The sequence below is a fragment of the Sander lucioperca genome, chromosome 3 (assembly GCF_008315115.2).
Source record: "Sander lucioperca isolate FBNREF2018 chromosome 3, SLUC_FBN_1.2, whole genome shotgun sequence".
Classification (NCBI taxonomy): Eukaryota; Metazoa; Chordata; class Actinopteri; order Perciformes; family Percidae; genus Sander; species Sander lucioperca.
Window position 1 is genome coordinate 42350280 of NC_050175.1, and position 15712 is coordinate 42365991.

Below are 15712 nucleotides of genomic sequence, written 5' to 3' on the forward strand. Positions count from 1 at the left end.
AATGCAAACTATTAGTTGGTTCTAGCTTCTTAAATGTAGGAACTTGATACCTTTCTTCATTCTATATCAATGTAAATTAAATATTTCTGGGTGTTGGTCAGATAAGACATGAACTATAAAGATGACACCTTGGGCTCTGACAAATTTCGTCGTCATTTTCGTCATTTTATAGACTTAACGATAATATATTTACCAAAACACACACACAACAGAACGGACAGATTTATCGATGATGGAAAATAATAATTTCTTACAGCCCTGTGTTTTGACTTTCCCTCAATAGGCCTCTATAACTAAATTAGTGATTTCCAAAGAACAGAGCTGGGACATTGAGGCTCTGTTGCAACCAGGAGATATTCTCCTTATTTCACTTATATCAGCAGAGAATACTCTCTGATGTGTTAGTAGTAGCACACAAAAGCAAAGTCAAATTCCATTCAAGCACCACAGCCATCTAACAGCTCTGCCCGACTGTGTCAGGTCTTGATCTGGAACCTGGAGATTGGAGAGCCGGTGAAAATGATCGACTGCCACACTGACGTCATTCTCAGCATGTCCTTCAACACAGACGGCAGCCTGCTGGCCACCAGCTGCAAAGACAAGAAGCTGCGTGTCATTGAGCCGCGCTCTGGGGCAGTCCTTCAGGTCAGTGGGAGGGGCCTGAGATTTTTATGGGAGACTGCACATTGAGGGAACAACTGTTCATGTTAAAAATATCCTTAGCTACTGAGGAAATTATTAATTGTTTGTCCCTATATATGCTATATCAAATGTACCTCTAATGAACCTCTTATTTACCAAAAGTATAGTGTCTATATATTAGTTGACAAGTTCACTATAAACGTATGTGTACTTTTGTTCTGGAGCCGTTTTTTATGGTTTGGGCCCCTTACTACAATTAAGGAAAATCTTAATTCTACAGATATTTTAAGCAATAGTGTACTCCCAGCTTTGTTGCAAAAGCTTAGGGGAGAGACACTATCTTATATCAACATGACAATGCCCCCATGGACAAAGTGAGGTCCATAAAGAAATCTTTTTTTTTTTTTCAATTTAGTGTGGACGAAATTTTCCGACCTGCACAAAGCCCTTACCTCAATCGTATCACACTTTTGAACTGGATCTCTGACAGCAAGCCAGGCCTTATCGCCCAACATCAGTACCCACCCTCACTAATGCGCTATAACTGAATGGTAGAAAATCCTGCAACCAGGTTGCAAAATCTTGTGGAAAGCCTTCCCAGAAGAGCGGCTGTTATAGCAGCAGGTTAATTCTAATAGTTTCAGAATGGTTCAGAATTCAGGTTTCCACCCACACACAACATGTTGGCCATGGCGTCTCTTTGGTTCTTCAACAGGTCTTGAGCCCCAAAAAGTCATTGGAGAAATTGCAGCTCCATGACATTTTTTTTTTTCAAAATTTTTTTACGAGGCAAAATTTTGATAAAATTATCTTTTTGTTTACTATCTGTATTTTACTTTATAATTTTAAAATACTGCAGCTAGTCCACACCACTTTTCAACCACTTCATGTTTGACCTCGTCTGATTACCATGAAATGGTTTCTGATTAGACCCATGTGTTGCACTCCTGCTGCACCAAGTGGAGGTGATCAAGATCCGGCAGCAGGGGGAGTAGAACAGACAGAAAAGAAAAAGGGACAAATCATGAAAATGTTCTGTACCTAAAATACAGATTTACCTTCAGAGATTCCAACAGAGACGTGTTGTTGTCTGTAAATTAAAGTAAATGAGATATAACAATAGTCATGCTGGTAATGCAAAGCTTGTAGAATAATTGTAAAAGCTGTCCCCTGTTGTAAAGCATCATACAAATGTATTTGTATCCTTTCTCTGTACTGTCACAACAATACAACGGTCATGAGGATAAATACTGGTAATATGTAAGAGAATGAACTTTCCTAGCAGATGCATGTACCATTAAAGCTCTATCTTTGTGTGCTGCTCCATCAGCAAGCCAGCTGTAAGAACCACCGTGTAAACCGAGTGGTGTTCCTGGGCAACATGAAGCGGCTGCTCACCACGGGGTTTTCACGCTGGAACACCCGGCAGATCGCTCTCTGGGATCAGGTCAGACAACACCTCCATATGGCTAATGCCAGAGTGTGATGCTAGAGTGGGTGGAGCGAGTGGGTATGTTTAACTCTGTGTGTGTGTGTGTGTGTGTGTGTGTGTGTGTGTGTGTGTGTGTGTGTGCGTGCGTGTCTTGCTCTTCCCAGGAGGATTTGTCCATGCCAATTATGGAGGAGGACATAGACGGCCTCTCAGGACTGTTGTTTCCCTTCTATGATGCTGACACACACATGTTGTACCTGGCAGGCAAGGTGAGCGCTGACACTCACAACAAGGACATTATTTTTCACGACTGTAATATTTATCAGATTTACGTTATCGTTCAGATCCACATTGAACTCGGATGTTTTGGAATATTCTTCTACTATGAAGTCTATCAAATAAACAAAACTGTAAAGCACATTGAGGTTTTTACCTGACCAGGTAACAGGGTAGAGGCAATCAGTACAAATTTGATATGGCAAATACCAAACAAAGTAATAAGCTACAAAATGCCCTTTTTCAAGTTACAAGAGCATATATACATAATTTGTTGTAATTAATTATTGAAAGTGTCACCATTAAGCATACCATTAACAAAACAATGCAGAGCAGCAGGAAGTGGCTTATTTATAAAGTGAACAAACAGGTGAAAGTCAAAACAATATGAGATAAATTTGATGTGTAAGTGTCAAATATACATCTAATAATTATATTTGACACCAAGCTACAGTTCACTGGCCTTACTTGACGTAATACAGGTCCTTTTTCAATCTGTGTCAGATATCTGATCATGTTTGGCAACTGAAACGTTAACGTTCTGTGTAAATGAGAACAGTTTGCACAATGTTATTCACATAATGAAAGTTGTTAAAATATGTCAGATTTAACCTATGAAACCTCTTTCAAATATCTGCCATTGCATTTAAGATGCAAAGTCACACAGTTCCCACGTTACTGCACTGACATGTTTAAAGTTCCCATATTATGAAAAAATCACTTTTTCTGGGATTTGGGGTGTTATGTTGTGTCTCTGGTGTTTCCACACACATACAAACTTTGAAAAAAATCCATCCATGCTGTTTAGAGTGAGATACGGTTTCTGAATGTGTCCTGCCTTCAGTCTCTGGGTGAGCTGTTCAAAATCGGCACGGCTTGTGACGTCACAAGCCGAAACGAGCAGGCTAACCACAACCATTAGCTCGTAGCGTTAGCATGCTAACGCTAACGCTAGCATGGCGTTCTCAATAGCAAAGCACTGCTACAACACACACAAGTTCACCATAATCTACAAAAGAACTACTTACATGTGCGCCCTCATTTAGAAGTCTCCCAGCTAATCCTGCCTTGTAACTGACCGAAGTTGTAGAAACAGCCTTTCTTTTACTGTCTATGGAGCTAGCTAGCTGACATGATCTAAATCTGAGCTACTGCACATGTGCAAGTGCAATCAAAGATAGTACAGAAGAAGAAGAAGAAGAAGAAAAGAGGTCTCACTCTGTAGCTAAAACAGAGACCAGCTGAAAAGAGGATCTGCAGCAGTGAGAGAGAGCGGTACAGTACAACTAAAATATAGTGTTTTTTGAAAATTAAACCATGTAAACCTATTCTGGTACAACCTTAAAATACAATTATGAACCTGAAAATGAGCATAATATGGCTGCTTTAAACAACAAACTACTCTGAGAAGTACTGTAAGGTTTTTGTTCATAAATGTGTTTTAAACTGGTAATATTGTTGCTCTACAAGAGATTATTTTATTCTTTTCTTATCTTCAATACCCTCCCTTAATTTAAAACTGACTTCAGTGATTTCAAATTGTAGTTGAAACATTTAAAGAAGCTTTTAAATCTAAAGACAGCACAGTTTATACTAGGAATCGGATCCTATCACAAAATAAGATGAGGCTATACTTAAAACATTAAGAAGCCGAATGTTAAAACAAAGTGATGTGGTTGAAACTTTTTAGAGCTACTTCTTGGACTGTAGAGTAATAGCTACATTTTGCTGCCCTGACAGGGGGACGGCAACATCCGTTACTTTGAGATTACCACTGAGAAACCGTTCTTACAATACCTAATGGAGTTCAGGTCCCCGGCCCCACAGAAAGGACTCGGTAAGTCATTTGTTGACCAGCAAAATATGAAAGACAGATCCTAACCACTTCATTAGCAGTATTTAGGAATGGGATGGGGGGGTTTATTCATTTAAAAGTGGTATTGCATGGCTGAAAGGATGAAATTCATTGAAGGGGGAAAAAAAGTCAGAAGAATTTAGCTGTACTAACTTGTGTCATTTTGCAGCAGGTTTGATATTTTTCTCATGTTGATGTGACTCCAATTAGCCATGAATTCTGGGAAGGGATTTCATGTTGTCAAAACGGTTTGTCACCCCACGCGTTTTGTTCTTGTCTGCAGGTGTGATGCCAAAACACGGGCTGGATGTGGGAGCTTGCGAGGTGTACCGCTTCTACAAGCTCGTCACCCTGAAGGGTTTGATCGAGCCCATTTCGATGATTGTGCCAAGAAGGGTGAGTGGGATTGAAATAATGGAATGAACTGATTCTTCTCTGTTCTCTCATTATGAATCATTTCTGCAATATCACATGTCACATTTATCCAGCACATAACGGGTTAAAGAGCCATTAAGTAGTTTGTGTCTGACTTTAATCAACCTCTCTTGGCAACACTTGGACATACAGTATTCCTGCATGTTATGAGCTGAAATACACAGTGAGTAAGCTAGCTAATCAGAGCTGACAGAGGTTATTAATCGGAACACAAAAGCATAATTTATCATTTATCCGTTTGACTTGAGAACAAATCAAGTCTTTCTGGTTTGTAGCAGACAGCTTACATTTTAAGCTTTGAAACAAAGACAACCATGTTTAAGACATCGTAATATCACGTTTTTTTTTTCAGATACCAAATCTAATCAGTAAAATGAGAATGTATGTGGTGTTTCCTGGTTTACAGTCAGACACATACCAGGAGGACCTCTACCCCATGACAGCAGGAACTGAACCTGCGCTGTCTGCCAGTGAATGGCTGAGTGGCATTAATAGAGGTAAACACTTTAGACACACATGGATTGATGGTTGATGCTCCTTTGGTGGTTTATAAAACCTTTTAACAGAAGCCATTTTTTTTGCCACCTGTAAACCAATGTTAGCAAAGATCTAAATCAAATACCAACATATCATCCTGCATTTGATGATGTGATGTGCTGGAAAACATTTCGTAGGCATGACAGATATTTAAAAACAAAGCTACAGTAAGGCATGGTGATGAAATACAGTCGCCTTCAATCGCTGTGTATTTATTTTGTCTTGTTTTTCCTCACTCTTCACACACTGTCACTGAACATACGGCGTGTACTGTCACCAACATGGTGTAAACACCCACAGATATTTCCTTTTACTCAAACTCTGATTTGCAGCTCATGGGGTCTTTAAATTACAACGTCAGCCAATTGAACATTAAATCCAGGAGGTGACAGTGTTTTTAGGGAGTGTATTTTTTTCTTTTTATCACCTCATCTCACCTATTCTTCATGGTCGGTCACTGTAGGCGATTTGTGGGGGGAAGATGGGGGATGCCATCCCCCTTGTTAGCAAAGTAACCAAAATGCATGTGCCTTGTTAACCTGCCCCCCCCGCCCCCCTCCATCCTCCTAATAGCAGAGAGAGTGCAGGGGCAGAGAGGTTTTTTAGTTCAATATGTTAGTCTAGTCTGCCTGACTCATTGATCCTTTATCTGACTGAGGTTTGTGCAAGTTAGAATCTATGGCCCCGGCCATGGCTTTGAAATACAGTATCAGTAGCCTAAACTGTGCTGTGTGTTGACAAATCCATGGCGCTGTCCATGGTGCTGAAGTAGCAGACGGATGTGTTATTGCGACATTTTCTCAGAGTTCCGCCCCTCTGTCAGTTTCGTCTTGGATCTATAATATTCTCTAAACTATATAGCTGAGGGGAGATATAAAATCAATTTTAAGCTGTGCTGTCAATAAATGGAAAAAAGGCCCAAAAAATTATCTTAATTGTCCTATCTAAAAAAATACAGAACAAAGAGTCGTACAGCAGTACTAACTAGTAGTTCGCTAGTTGTGGGTGAACAGAGTCTAGTATGCAGACCAGTTAGTAGATGATTGCACATATGGATGGACACACCTAGTTTAAGACCAACGCGGAGCAAAATAAATTGATCTGGTGATCTGTAAAGGGCTTCGTTCTTTTGTGTTTGGTTTTCACATATTTTTGCTCACTTTTTGCAAACAGACCCAGTCTTGATGTCCCTGAAGGAGGGTTACCAACGGCCAAACCAGTTAGTGTTCAAAGCCCCAGTGAAGGAAAAGAAGAGTGTAGTAGTGAATGGGATCGATCTGCTGGAGAACGTACCACCCAGGACAGAGAACGAGGTGTGTGAAGAAGTAATGCTCTGAATCACCCAGCTGTCATTTCTCTACTCTGCTGTTGCTCTATTGTAAAAGTAGTGTTTTGAAATGCTCTGCAAATAATGCAAATCTGCCTCAACTTCTGTAGTGTTTTTCCATCACTGTACTTTCTCTAAATTGACCTCTATTAATATCAGATTTTCATACTTTTAAGTTAAAGTGTATTTGTCACATGCATGACTTTTTGTTTTTCTGTACGTAGCTCCTGCGGATGTTCTTCCGGCAGCAGGATGAATTGCGGCGGCTGAAGGAGGAGCTGACCATCAAGGACGTGCGAATACGCCAGCTGGAGCTGGAGCTCAACAACCTGAAGAATGTTAGCCCCAACAACGTCTGACCTCTCAGCCTCCTGGACTGGCAAAGCTGCTTCCTTTGCCCCCAATTCTGACCTCCAACAAGCTTCTGAGCCCTCCTACGCCTCTTTTTTGATATATCATAACTTCACCCCTGCTGCCCTGCATAGTGCACACAATAATATGATAGGTGTTGGATAATCTCTTTACTGGCGCAATTACAGGAATATTGTAATAATTACAAATATCATAAGTAATGGTGACAAGGCAGTGTTCATGGATTTCCACCTTAACATGAAATCAATCATAGGGAAGGTTTGAGATCCAATCCATTTAGGTATTATCTGTTTTTACAACGTATATCTAGCACACATTAAGTGTTACGATGAGTTATTGCATATTTCCTGCCAGACCTCCTGAGTGTTTGTCTCACTGTGCCTACCCTATCATTCACCTTGCAATACCTTGATCACCACGCAAAACAAAAGCCCCTACACTCATCCCCCTATAATGACCAAACCATCTAATTGTCGTGTTCTGCTAAGGCAAAACTGGAGGATAAAAAGACTGTCACTGGCTCCTATGTTCCTTCCCCAAGGCCTTACACCCTGCTGCAGACACAGTTTGCAGTGAGCTGCAACATCATCTCAAAATGGCTGACATGTGAAGTACTTCTGCACTCAACAGATGAGACAAGCAGACAGGGATCATGTTTTTCACACAGCTGCTAATCCTGTAGCTTCTTTACTCACCTTCAGATGTTGCTGGCTGTAGATTGACTTCACAATACTGACATATACAGTAGCTACCCAAAATGCAGTCTTTCTTCCCAAGGATAGTGGGTAGTCCACTCACTTTAAGTGTTTTATTCTTTATTTAAATAGTTGGAAAGCAGCAGGGGAGACATGGATCCAGAGGTGGTGGACTTGCGTTACTCGAATATGGTCTCAAGGGAAGCTTTGCTGGCTGTTATTGTTTGTTAGGGCTAATTTTGAGGATGTGGGGTGAGGGGTGTGTGTAACGTATATTTGCTTCTATTTATTTGTCACTACCTTTTTAGCTAATGACATGTATATGTGTTAATCCCATTGTTTTTGTATGATGTGGCTGCGCAATTAATGATTGTGATGCGTGATAGATTATGCTGAATGTTTCCGGTTGAAAAGGCGCAAGATTTGTGTGAAACTGTACCTTATATGGTATGAAGTTGACTTTGACTCCCTCAACATAACTTCAGATAAGGTATAACAATATAATCTTGCCTTTTCATAACAGTACAGAAAACTGGAATAATAACCATCCTTTTACATTTAAACTAAGTATATCAACATTAGTGAGATGTGTTTACTTGTAGATGTGTAATTTTGCTCTGGAGACTCCAGGTTTTTTCTTTCAGTCTGAAATTTAAAAGAAATGGGCAGTGGATTAACACTTGATTGGCTCTATTATACCAGGAAGGTTCAAGCGGTTACAAAAAAAGATTATGCTAAACTGTCCATCCAGGACCAATCACATTCAGCCTTGTTTGAATACTGATTCTGCTCTTGATGAGAAAGGAAAAAGATGAATCGGCCGTATGCATAGCAAGAATGGAATTTGTACCCAGAGTAAGTAAAAACTAAGTGAAGGTCACAAGTCTTCCCTGATCCCATCATAGTGGAGACATAAGGGTCCAAAACTTTACAGCTTATGTTAAAACAATCAGAAAAAAAACATATAAACCCTTTAAATGTAGACTTGTACCACTGACACATTAATGGTAAATGCGTACGTTTCTTGCAGGAAAAATAAAAGGCTACAGTGAAAGTAGACAGTGGGAAAAGGATCTACCAGAGAGGGCTCAGCTACAGTGGAGAGACAGGTGAAGTTGGGCTGGAGTTGTGTTATGTCAGGCCTTCTAGTGAAGGTGTACTGAGGACTAAAACCAACCGCTTAACTGGTTAATTGTAAAGGTAGGATAACAGTACAGAAAGGTTTTTATGCTCAATATGACAAACTCTCTTTATACAGTTGTTGAATGGCATATTGGCTTAGAGAAGTGTTACCATGGCAGTTCCTCCATATTTGTTTGGTCTGCTGAAAAATGCATCGTAGATCAGTTTTCCATCATCCTCGATACCCTGATGACCTAAAACTTGAATCCTGTATACACTTTACCATTTGACTTGACTGTGATGAACAAGGACCACAAACTTCAAAACGTATATAAAAAAGGGATTTATTGAAGTGAATGGGAGGGAAAAAACAATTTGGCTGATGACAGTGGATTTAACATATGGTGAAAAATCACTGAGGTAGGCCAATTTGACCAGTACGTATAATAGTGAAAACAAAGTCCTGTTTTCCAGAGTTTACACTTTGAAACAATAAATTTTCAATGCACATAAGTTTTAACCTCCATTTCTATCAAGTATTTCTCTACACTACCACCACAAATTCAAACATTGCCACCTGTGTGTCAGAAAAGAAAATGGAAAAAGCGATAATGGATTCTGATGTTGAACATTTCTCTTTATGGAAAGATTATGCATACAAAGTTATGTTCAAATTCAAGAAATGTCACACTGCGTATTTTAGATAAAGCAGCATACATATTTAATATCTTATTACAATTCATAGTTTCACCTCAGTTGTCTGTTCAATGTCTGCCGTCATCAAAGAGAATACAAAAAAATAGATTTGGTCATTATTTACAAGAACACGTAATTTCCGAACTATCAAAGCTGAGGGTTTAAGGAGGAGGAGCAGCTTTGACGAGGGCAGACATTTTCTTCTAGGATTTAAAAATATGCCCTGTGAGTGTCACACTGTGCATGTTCAGACACAAGTTTCACACCAGGACAGCAGAGAGTATTGGCATACTGGTGACACTACAAATACATAACTTACATTTAAAAAAAAAAAAAAATGCAAAAATAAGTTTAAGACGAGGAGAGGACTGCCATACATGAACTCCAGTAGTTGACTTTAAAATGTATTAGACATGCACTCTTTTTTTTTTGTTTCATTTTGTTTTTTTCTTTTGAAGGGGGGTCTTAAAATACATAAGTCATCAGAAACTGGTCTTACACAAACGGTGAGAAAAGAAAACCATTTCTTAAAAAGGTTTATCTTTGCTAATATTTGATATTACAAAATTGGTGTCCACAAAGCAGTTAAAAGTGGACTGTAAAGACTGGAACACGGGAGCATCAAAAGGTACATAAATTTAACTTATTTCTTCAGACAACCCCGTCTACCTGACTGGCCAATAACAAAAAACACTCCTACTGCAATATGAAATCGGGGGGAAAAAATACATGGGGTTGTTGGGAAGTGACTGGGAGATACAAGTTTAAAACAGTTCACAACTTAGCTTCAAGAGACTCTCAATCGTCTTCATCCTCCTCCCCTTCTTCATCCAGTTCCCTTTTTCTCTTCTGACCTCGTTCTTCTTCTAAAAAATAAGAGTCACATTTAAAAAAGACACAAACCCCAGAAGCATATCAATGTTCCTGTTAACCTCTTTATGTTTTTTGCATCATGATGACAGCAATGCTGACTTAAACTGTATGCAATTTTCACATTACAAAAAAATCGCTTTGTTATGGACAATAAAGATTTTCTAAATCAGCTGAGTCCCAAATCTATACTATGTACTAATTCTAAGTATGGTGTGTGTTCACGCTGGAAAAGTGACAAAATTAAGTAATCTAAAAAACACTTAAGTTTTTGAGTGTTGAAGGACACTAATCGAACACACTAATTTTTGGATCTTTCTTTGTTAAGTTTAATTGGTTGTGTCATTCTAAAAGTAAAGGTTTGATTGCCTTTGCATGGCACATTTATTGTATCATTTCCTGTTAGTATAAAAACAGTTAAATGTGTCCTGTTGAGTTTTTGACCACTAAAAGCGCTATGGAGCAATGTTTTCAAAAGTGGGTCCCTATTTTGTTTGCCTTTTTTTCCTCAGTTAGGAAGAGAAAATCCTTTCTGACGAGAGTTTAATGTACCCCGATACAAATTCCTGTCGCTAGTTATTCTGCTGTTGCTGCTCAACAGTCAGTGGTCGAGGCATTAAAGGACTACACTCAGTGTTGTACATAAGATATTCAGATTATTATTCTTTTTCTTAGAACGGCAAACAGTCAGTTTCACCAGAACTAATTATTAGGTGTCTTATATCACTTTTTAATGGACTCCCTGCAGCCAATCAGAATCAAGTATTTATAGACCATGGTATAAAGATTAGTATATATTATATACACTTAGGATGTAGTATGGAATTGGGAGACAGCTTCTAAATTTAAAGTCAGTCACCATTTTGCTCACCTTCATCATCCTCATCGTCAACCTCCTTGTCATTCTGATCTTCCTCCTCTTCCTCCTTTAAAAAAAAACAAAAAAGGTACAGTTAGTATAATTATTTCAGACTGAACATATTATTTAATGCAGATCTCATTTATTCCCACCTCTCCACTTAGGTCGTCCTCTTCCTCCTCTTCATTCTCCTCTTCCTCCTCCTCTCCCTCCTCCTCATCCTCGTCTCCTGGTGCTGCATCTTCGTCATACTCCTCCTCATCTACATCTGGGCGAAACAAGTTGGCGGTTAATAATTATGAGCCAAATGTTCAAAACGCCAACATAAGCGACATTAAGAGACGCTAGAAAAGAACACATGAGGGTATGTGAAGCCTCAAACTCACCGTCTTCATCTTCCTCGTCGTCATCCAAACCCTCTGCGTAAACCTCAGCGTCGGAATCTGGTGCCTCTTTGTCGTCTTTGTCGTACCCGTCCAGGTACGTGAGCTGGGGTAGTAGCTTGAATACGTTGTCTCTGTATTCGTTCAGGTTTGTCACTTCACAGTTAAACAGATCTAGGCTTTTCAGGGTCCCCAATTCTTTCTGTCAAAAGAAAAATCAAGTTTGGTGAATAATAACAGCCTGCTGCTTTGTATATTGTCATTCCCCCCCCCCCCAAGTATTTTAGGGTCTTACTTACCAATGGTTCTATTGTGCTGAGGTCTTTAATCTTGTTGCCACTGAGGTTGAGATGTGTGAGGTTGGGGCATTTCGCTGCCAGAACGTCCAACCCTCCTGAGATCCTGTTATCGCTGAGTTCAAGCTGTTGATCGATTATAACAATCAAAATATGCAAAACCCTCAAGTCACATACTTGTTTTGTGCAAAAAGAAAACGCCTACCTTTTTGAGTTTATTTAGCTTCGGCAAGTGGGCAACTGTCGTCAGTCCAACATTGATTGTGCTTAGAAATTCCAGCTCCTCAAATTCATCTGTTAGACCCTCGATCTTTCCTTCGTTTGAGCGACAGTTGTCTAAAACAAGTTCTTTTACCTATAGAACAAACAAATACATCTGGTCAGCATTTGTTACATTTCAAAATACATGAAAGGTCAAATACTAGGGGTGTGCAAAAAAATCGATTCCTATTCGAATCGCGATTCAAGCTCTACCGATTCAAAGTCAATTCATAGAATTCCAAAAATCGATTCATTATTTATTTTTAATTGTATGTCTACTGCAATCACATGGGAAAAGTAACTACATTTACATATTGTGAATTTTTTTTGTTTGTTTTTTTTTTTTTTTTTTTTTTAAATCAAAAATCGATATTGAATCGAATTGTGACATTTTCTGAATCGTGCACCCCTATCAAATACAGAGTGCATAAAATATTTTAAGTATGTGTTCACTTTCTGTCTGGATAGAAATTGAATATTAAGTTTATGCTATTTCAAGGTTTAAAATCTTTTGATAATATTTGTTTTATTTTGGAGGGATGCACTTTTTTTTATGAGAATCTCTTATTTGTAATAAGTCGCTTTGAACAAACGTGTCTGCATATGTTAGGCTACGTAGTATTCAGCACACTAAAACAATTTTGTTTCAGCTTTTGGGAAGCTACTGCTCCATATCAACAAAATACATAAGTAATAACAATCCAATAATGTATATAATAATATAGCATTCTGTTGCAGTATTTTATATTTTTTATTACATTTAGCTGATAATAGGTACAGTTACTCTGTTACTGTAACTAAGTACAATTTTTAGGTACTTGAGTATTTTATTAATACAAATATAATTAACTAATTATTTATTTATTTTTATGATTAAGCCACTCAGTAGTATATAAAGTCATTCAAATTAGCACCACCTTTATCAGCTACAACATTAAAGTGATGTACACATTAATGAATCAATATAACCCAATAATATATATTTTTTGAAATACTTTTAGGACTTCAAGTAGATTGTAATGCTAATAGGCATTTTACTTTAAATTAAAAATAATTGAACACAAATGCTACTGCAAATAATACACTATCCTTCCATAAACATAGTCCTTGATAAATACATTATGTAGTCTACTCAAGTAGCCTACATTTTGGCTCGCGCATTGTTATTTAAACAGTCTGATATGTGGTCACAGGTGTGCTGTTATCAGATATTATACCGCGGCTATGAACGTGACTCAGCCAATCAGCGATTAGGACCGGAACTCTTAAAATAAAAAATAAAAAATACAGTCCATCAATATTCCGTAGACACATTTCAACGGCGTAGTTATCGCGATGCATTGGCTCTACGTCTATTACGTAAATATCACATTTTAGCTACTTTTCTAGTAGAAACAGACATCGCGCGGCGGTTTGTATGTGTTCGTTCTTTGCTGGTAACCGAGTCAAAACGTAAAACGAGATGTGAGCGAACGGTTCAAAGCAAGTCGGAGGCAAACAGACCTACGAGTCGTGCACAGGGTCATTTGTGAGTAGGAGGGGCAGCTGAAGCTGATTAGATAGCTGCCAGGCAAACGTTTTCATTGTTGCTTGTGCTAAACAGTTGCCGATTGGATTGAAGCCGTGTATAGACTTCTGTTAATAAGAAGGTATGATGAATCGTTCGTCGTTTGTGTCGAATGAACGGGATATTGGGTGTATTTCGGATTGCCTTTGTTTCTCAGTAAAATGGCGGCTTGTCCTAGTTCTGGAAAACTAGAGCAACAACGCGGCTCGACGATTTGTTTTCATTATGGCTGGATTTGTCGTCGAAAACCACAAGAGTCTCAGTGAAACAGCAGAATCAACACCCAGCAGTAAAGATGCGGGCGTTATTGTGTTTCATATATCCGTGTGGTGGCTGGTTAACGGTCACCGCTAACACCGCTTTCTTTCTTCCATCTGTACGCACTGTGGCTCCAGTTGCAGGCTGCACGGGGCTGCAGGCTCACCAGTGTAAGCTCAATGTTTGAATGCACTTCCTGCAGAAATAAACGACTTCAACTGGACACTTTCAGTAGCTATAGCTATAGGTGTGGGATGCACTCGCAAGGCGATAATTCGATGCTATGATCTTTACGCATCATTGATAATGTCATGACTTTGAGTATCCGCATCCTAAACGCGCCAAGTGCACGGCTTAAAATGGGTAGGTAAATACATGTCCCAGTCGAAGCATGCAGGTAGCACATCAAACAACGACTACATAACAATAACACGGGGCTTTAAACGAAAAAAAGGGGCGCGTTCGTGGATCAAAAGTTACAAATATGGCTTCTCGTACTGCTTGCCTTGTTTATACCGCTGGCATAAAAAAAGCTGTGCTGCATTCTCAAACTGCATATCAAAGACGTGCACAAAAAGTTTAACCAGCGTACCTGCAGCACCTGCCGACTGTAAACGTGTTCGCAAAGCAACAATGTGACCCGACGTCTCCATCATCTTTTTTAACTTGTAGGAAACTTTGTATCCCCACGCCAAGACATCACACGAAAGATTCTCCATTTGCTGAGAGTGAAACATTACCACCGAGATGTGAGGCCAACTTACATCTGATGGAGTGCGGTTTCGCAACTCTAGATGAATTCTTTTCTTCATGTCCATCCTTGATCAGCGCACCCCGCGATACGATACACACTTTTAATAATTACTGCAAATGCAACTATACCACCTCTAGAACAGACTGCTGTTGTTCATTCAAACTTGATCCGCTCGGTGGGCGGGAGCACGTCTCAGGATTGTCGTCACCGCCGACCAATAGCAAGAGCCAAATAAAGAGGGAACGGATTTACAGACACACAGGCCAATGAAGGCACCCTTATAAAACTGGGTGGGGTTTTGTTGTCGAGGTTTGGTTGTTTGTTAACTTAAGTTTACATGGCTAGTGTGATGCTCTAATGTTTTTACACTGAATACATGTCATGGGACAGGGAACATGCCACATGGTTGTCGATGCATAAGTACTCATCCACCTCACTTCAAGCCTTGTTTTAAAGCTGGTAGTTATGGAGCGCTCTTAGATTCTGTTTGATTTCAATCTGTCATAAAACAACATACACATAATAATACATTTGTCACAATACTCACAAAAGAACAACAGACGAAAAAAAAATCACTGATTAAATCCCACATGGGGGGGGCAGTAAATAGTATGCAACAAAAACAAACAGTTATGCTCAAAACTGAATGACAGGGAAACAAATAAAATATAGATTCACCATTTCTTTGTTTTTTGTTTTTTTTTCTGGGAAAATACTGATAACTGCTGTTGCATTTAACACTATAGAATGGGACCAACATCAATTAAAGTTATGCTTGAAAAAGTATCAGTTCATATAAAATAAGTAAATGACAAGCAAAATGAAATAAGATAAAACTAGTTTCATGTTCAAAAATGTGATTCGTTTCTGAATCATTTGTGGTAAACTATTATGCTTTTTTTTATTTTTATTTGAATAATAAAGCCATGTCATATACCATTAAACACTCCAAAAGCTCAGACCATGTCAGACCTCCACTGAGTGACTTTCCCACAATGTCTGTGAGTTTTCCTCTCTTCAGTATTTATTAGCTAGGATTATATTAGCAGACAGGAGAGCTCAGTATGAGGCTGTA

At 38.9% G+C, this 15712-nt stretch overlaps 2 protein-coding genes across 9 annotated transcripts in view; one reads left to right on the forward strand and one right to left on the reverse strand.

The window, feature by feature from the left end:
- coro2ba (coronin, actin binding protein, 2Ba) overlaps positions 1-9703 on the forward strand; it is a 51792-nt gene extending 42089 nt beyond the window's left edge. For all 4 annotated transcript variants that reach the window (XM_035999780.1, XM_031289985.2, XM_031289986.2 and 1 more), the window contains 8 exons: positions 481-645; positions 1973-2089; positions 2239-2343; positions 4091-4187; positions 4489-4601; positions 5047-5137; positions 6351-6490; positions 6729-9703. In XM_035999780.1, coding sequence (XP_035855673.1) covers positions 481-645; positions 1973-2089; positions 2239-2343; positions 4091-4187; positions 4489-4601; positions 5047-5137; positions 6351-6490; positions 6729-6863 — 963 coding nt within the window. In that variant the 3' untranslated portion in view covers positions 6864-9703. The remainder of the gene's footprint in view (positions 1-480; positions 646-1972; positions 2090-2238; positions 2344-4090; positions 4188-4488; positions 4602-5046; positions 5138-6350; positions 6491-6728) is intronic.
- anp32a (acidic (leucine-rich) nuclear phosphoprotein 32 family, member A) lies at positions 9022-14863 on the reverse strand. 5 transcript variants are annotated; one of them, XM_031289993.2, is made up of 7 exons: positions 14648-14863; positions 12003-12152; positions 11801-11923; positions 11505-11703; positions 11271-11380; positions 11119-11185; positions 9022-9444 (listed from the first exon to the last, which is right to left on the reverse strand). In XM_031289993.2, exons 1-7 carry the CDS (start codon positions 14699-14701, stop codon positions 9332-9334), a joined length of 816 nt encoding a protein of 271 aa, XP_031145853.1. In that variant the 5' UTR covers positions 14702-14863; the 3' UTR covers positions 9022-9331. The 5 variants fall into 5 exon arrangements, with proteins under 5 accessions (XP_031145853.1, XP_035855674.1, XP_031145852.1 ...); XM_035999781.1 differs by having other exon boundaries at positions 9028-10255; positions 11131-11185; XM_031289992.2 differs by having other exon boundaries at positions 9028-10252; positions 11131-11185; positions 11271-11386.
- Positions 14864-15712: the final 849 nt, after the last annotated feature.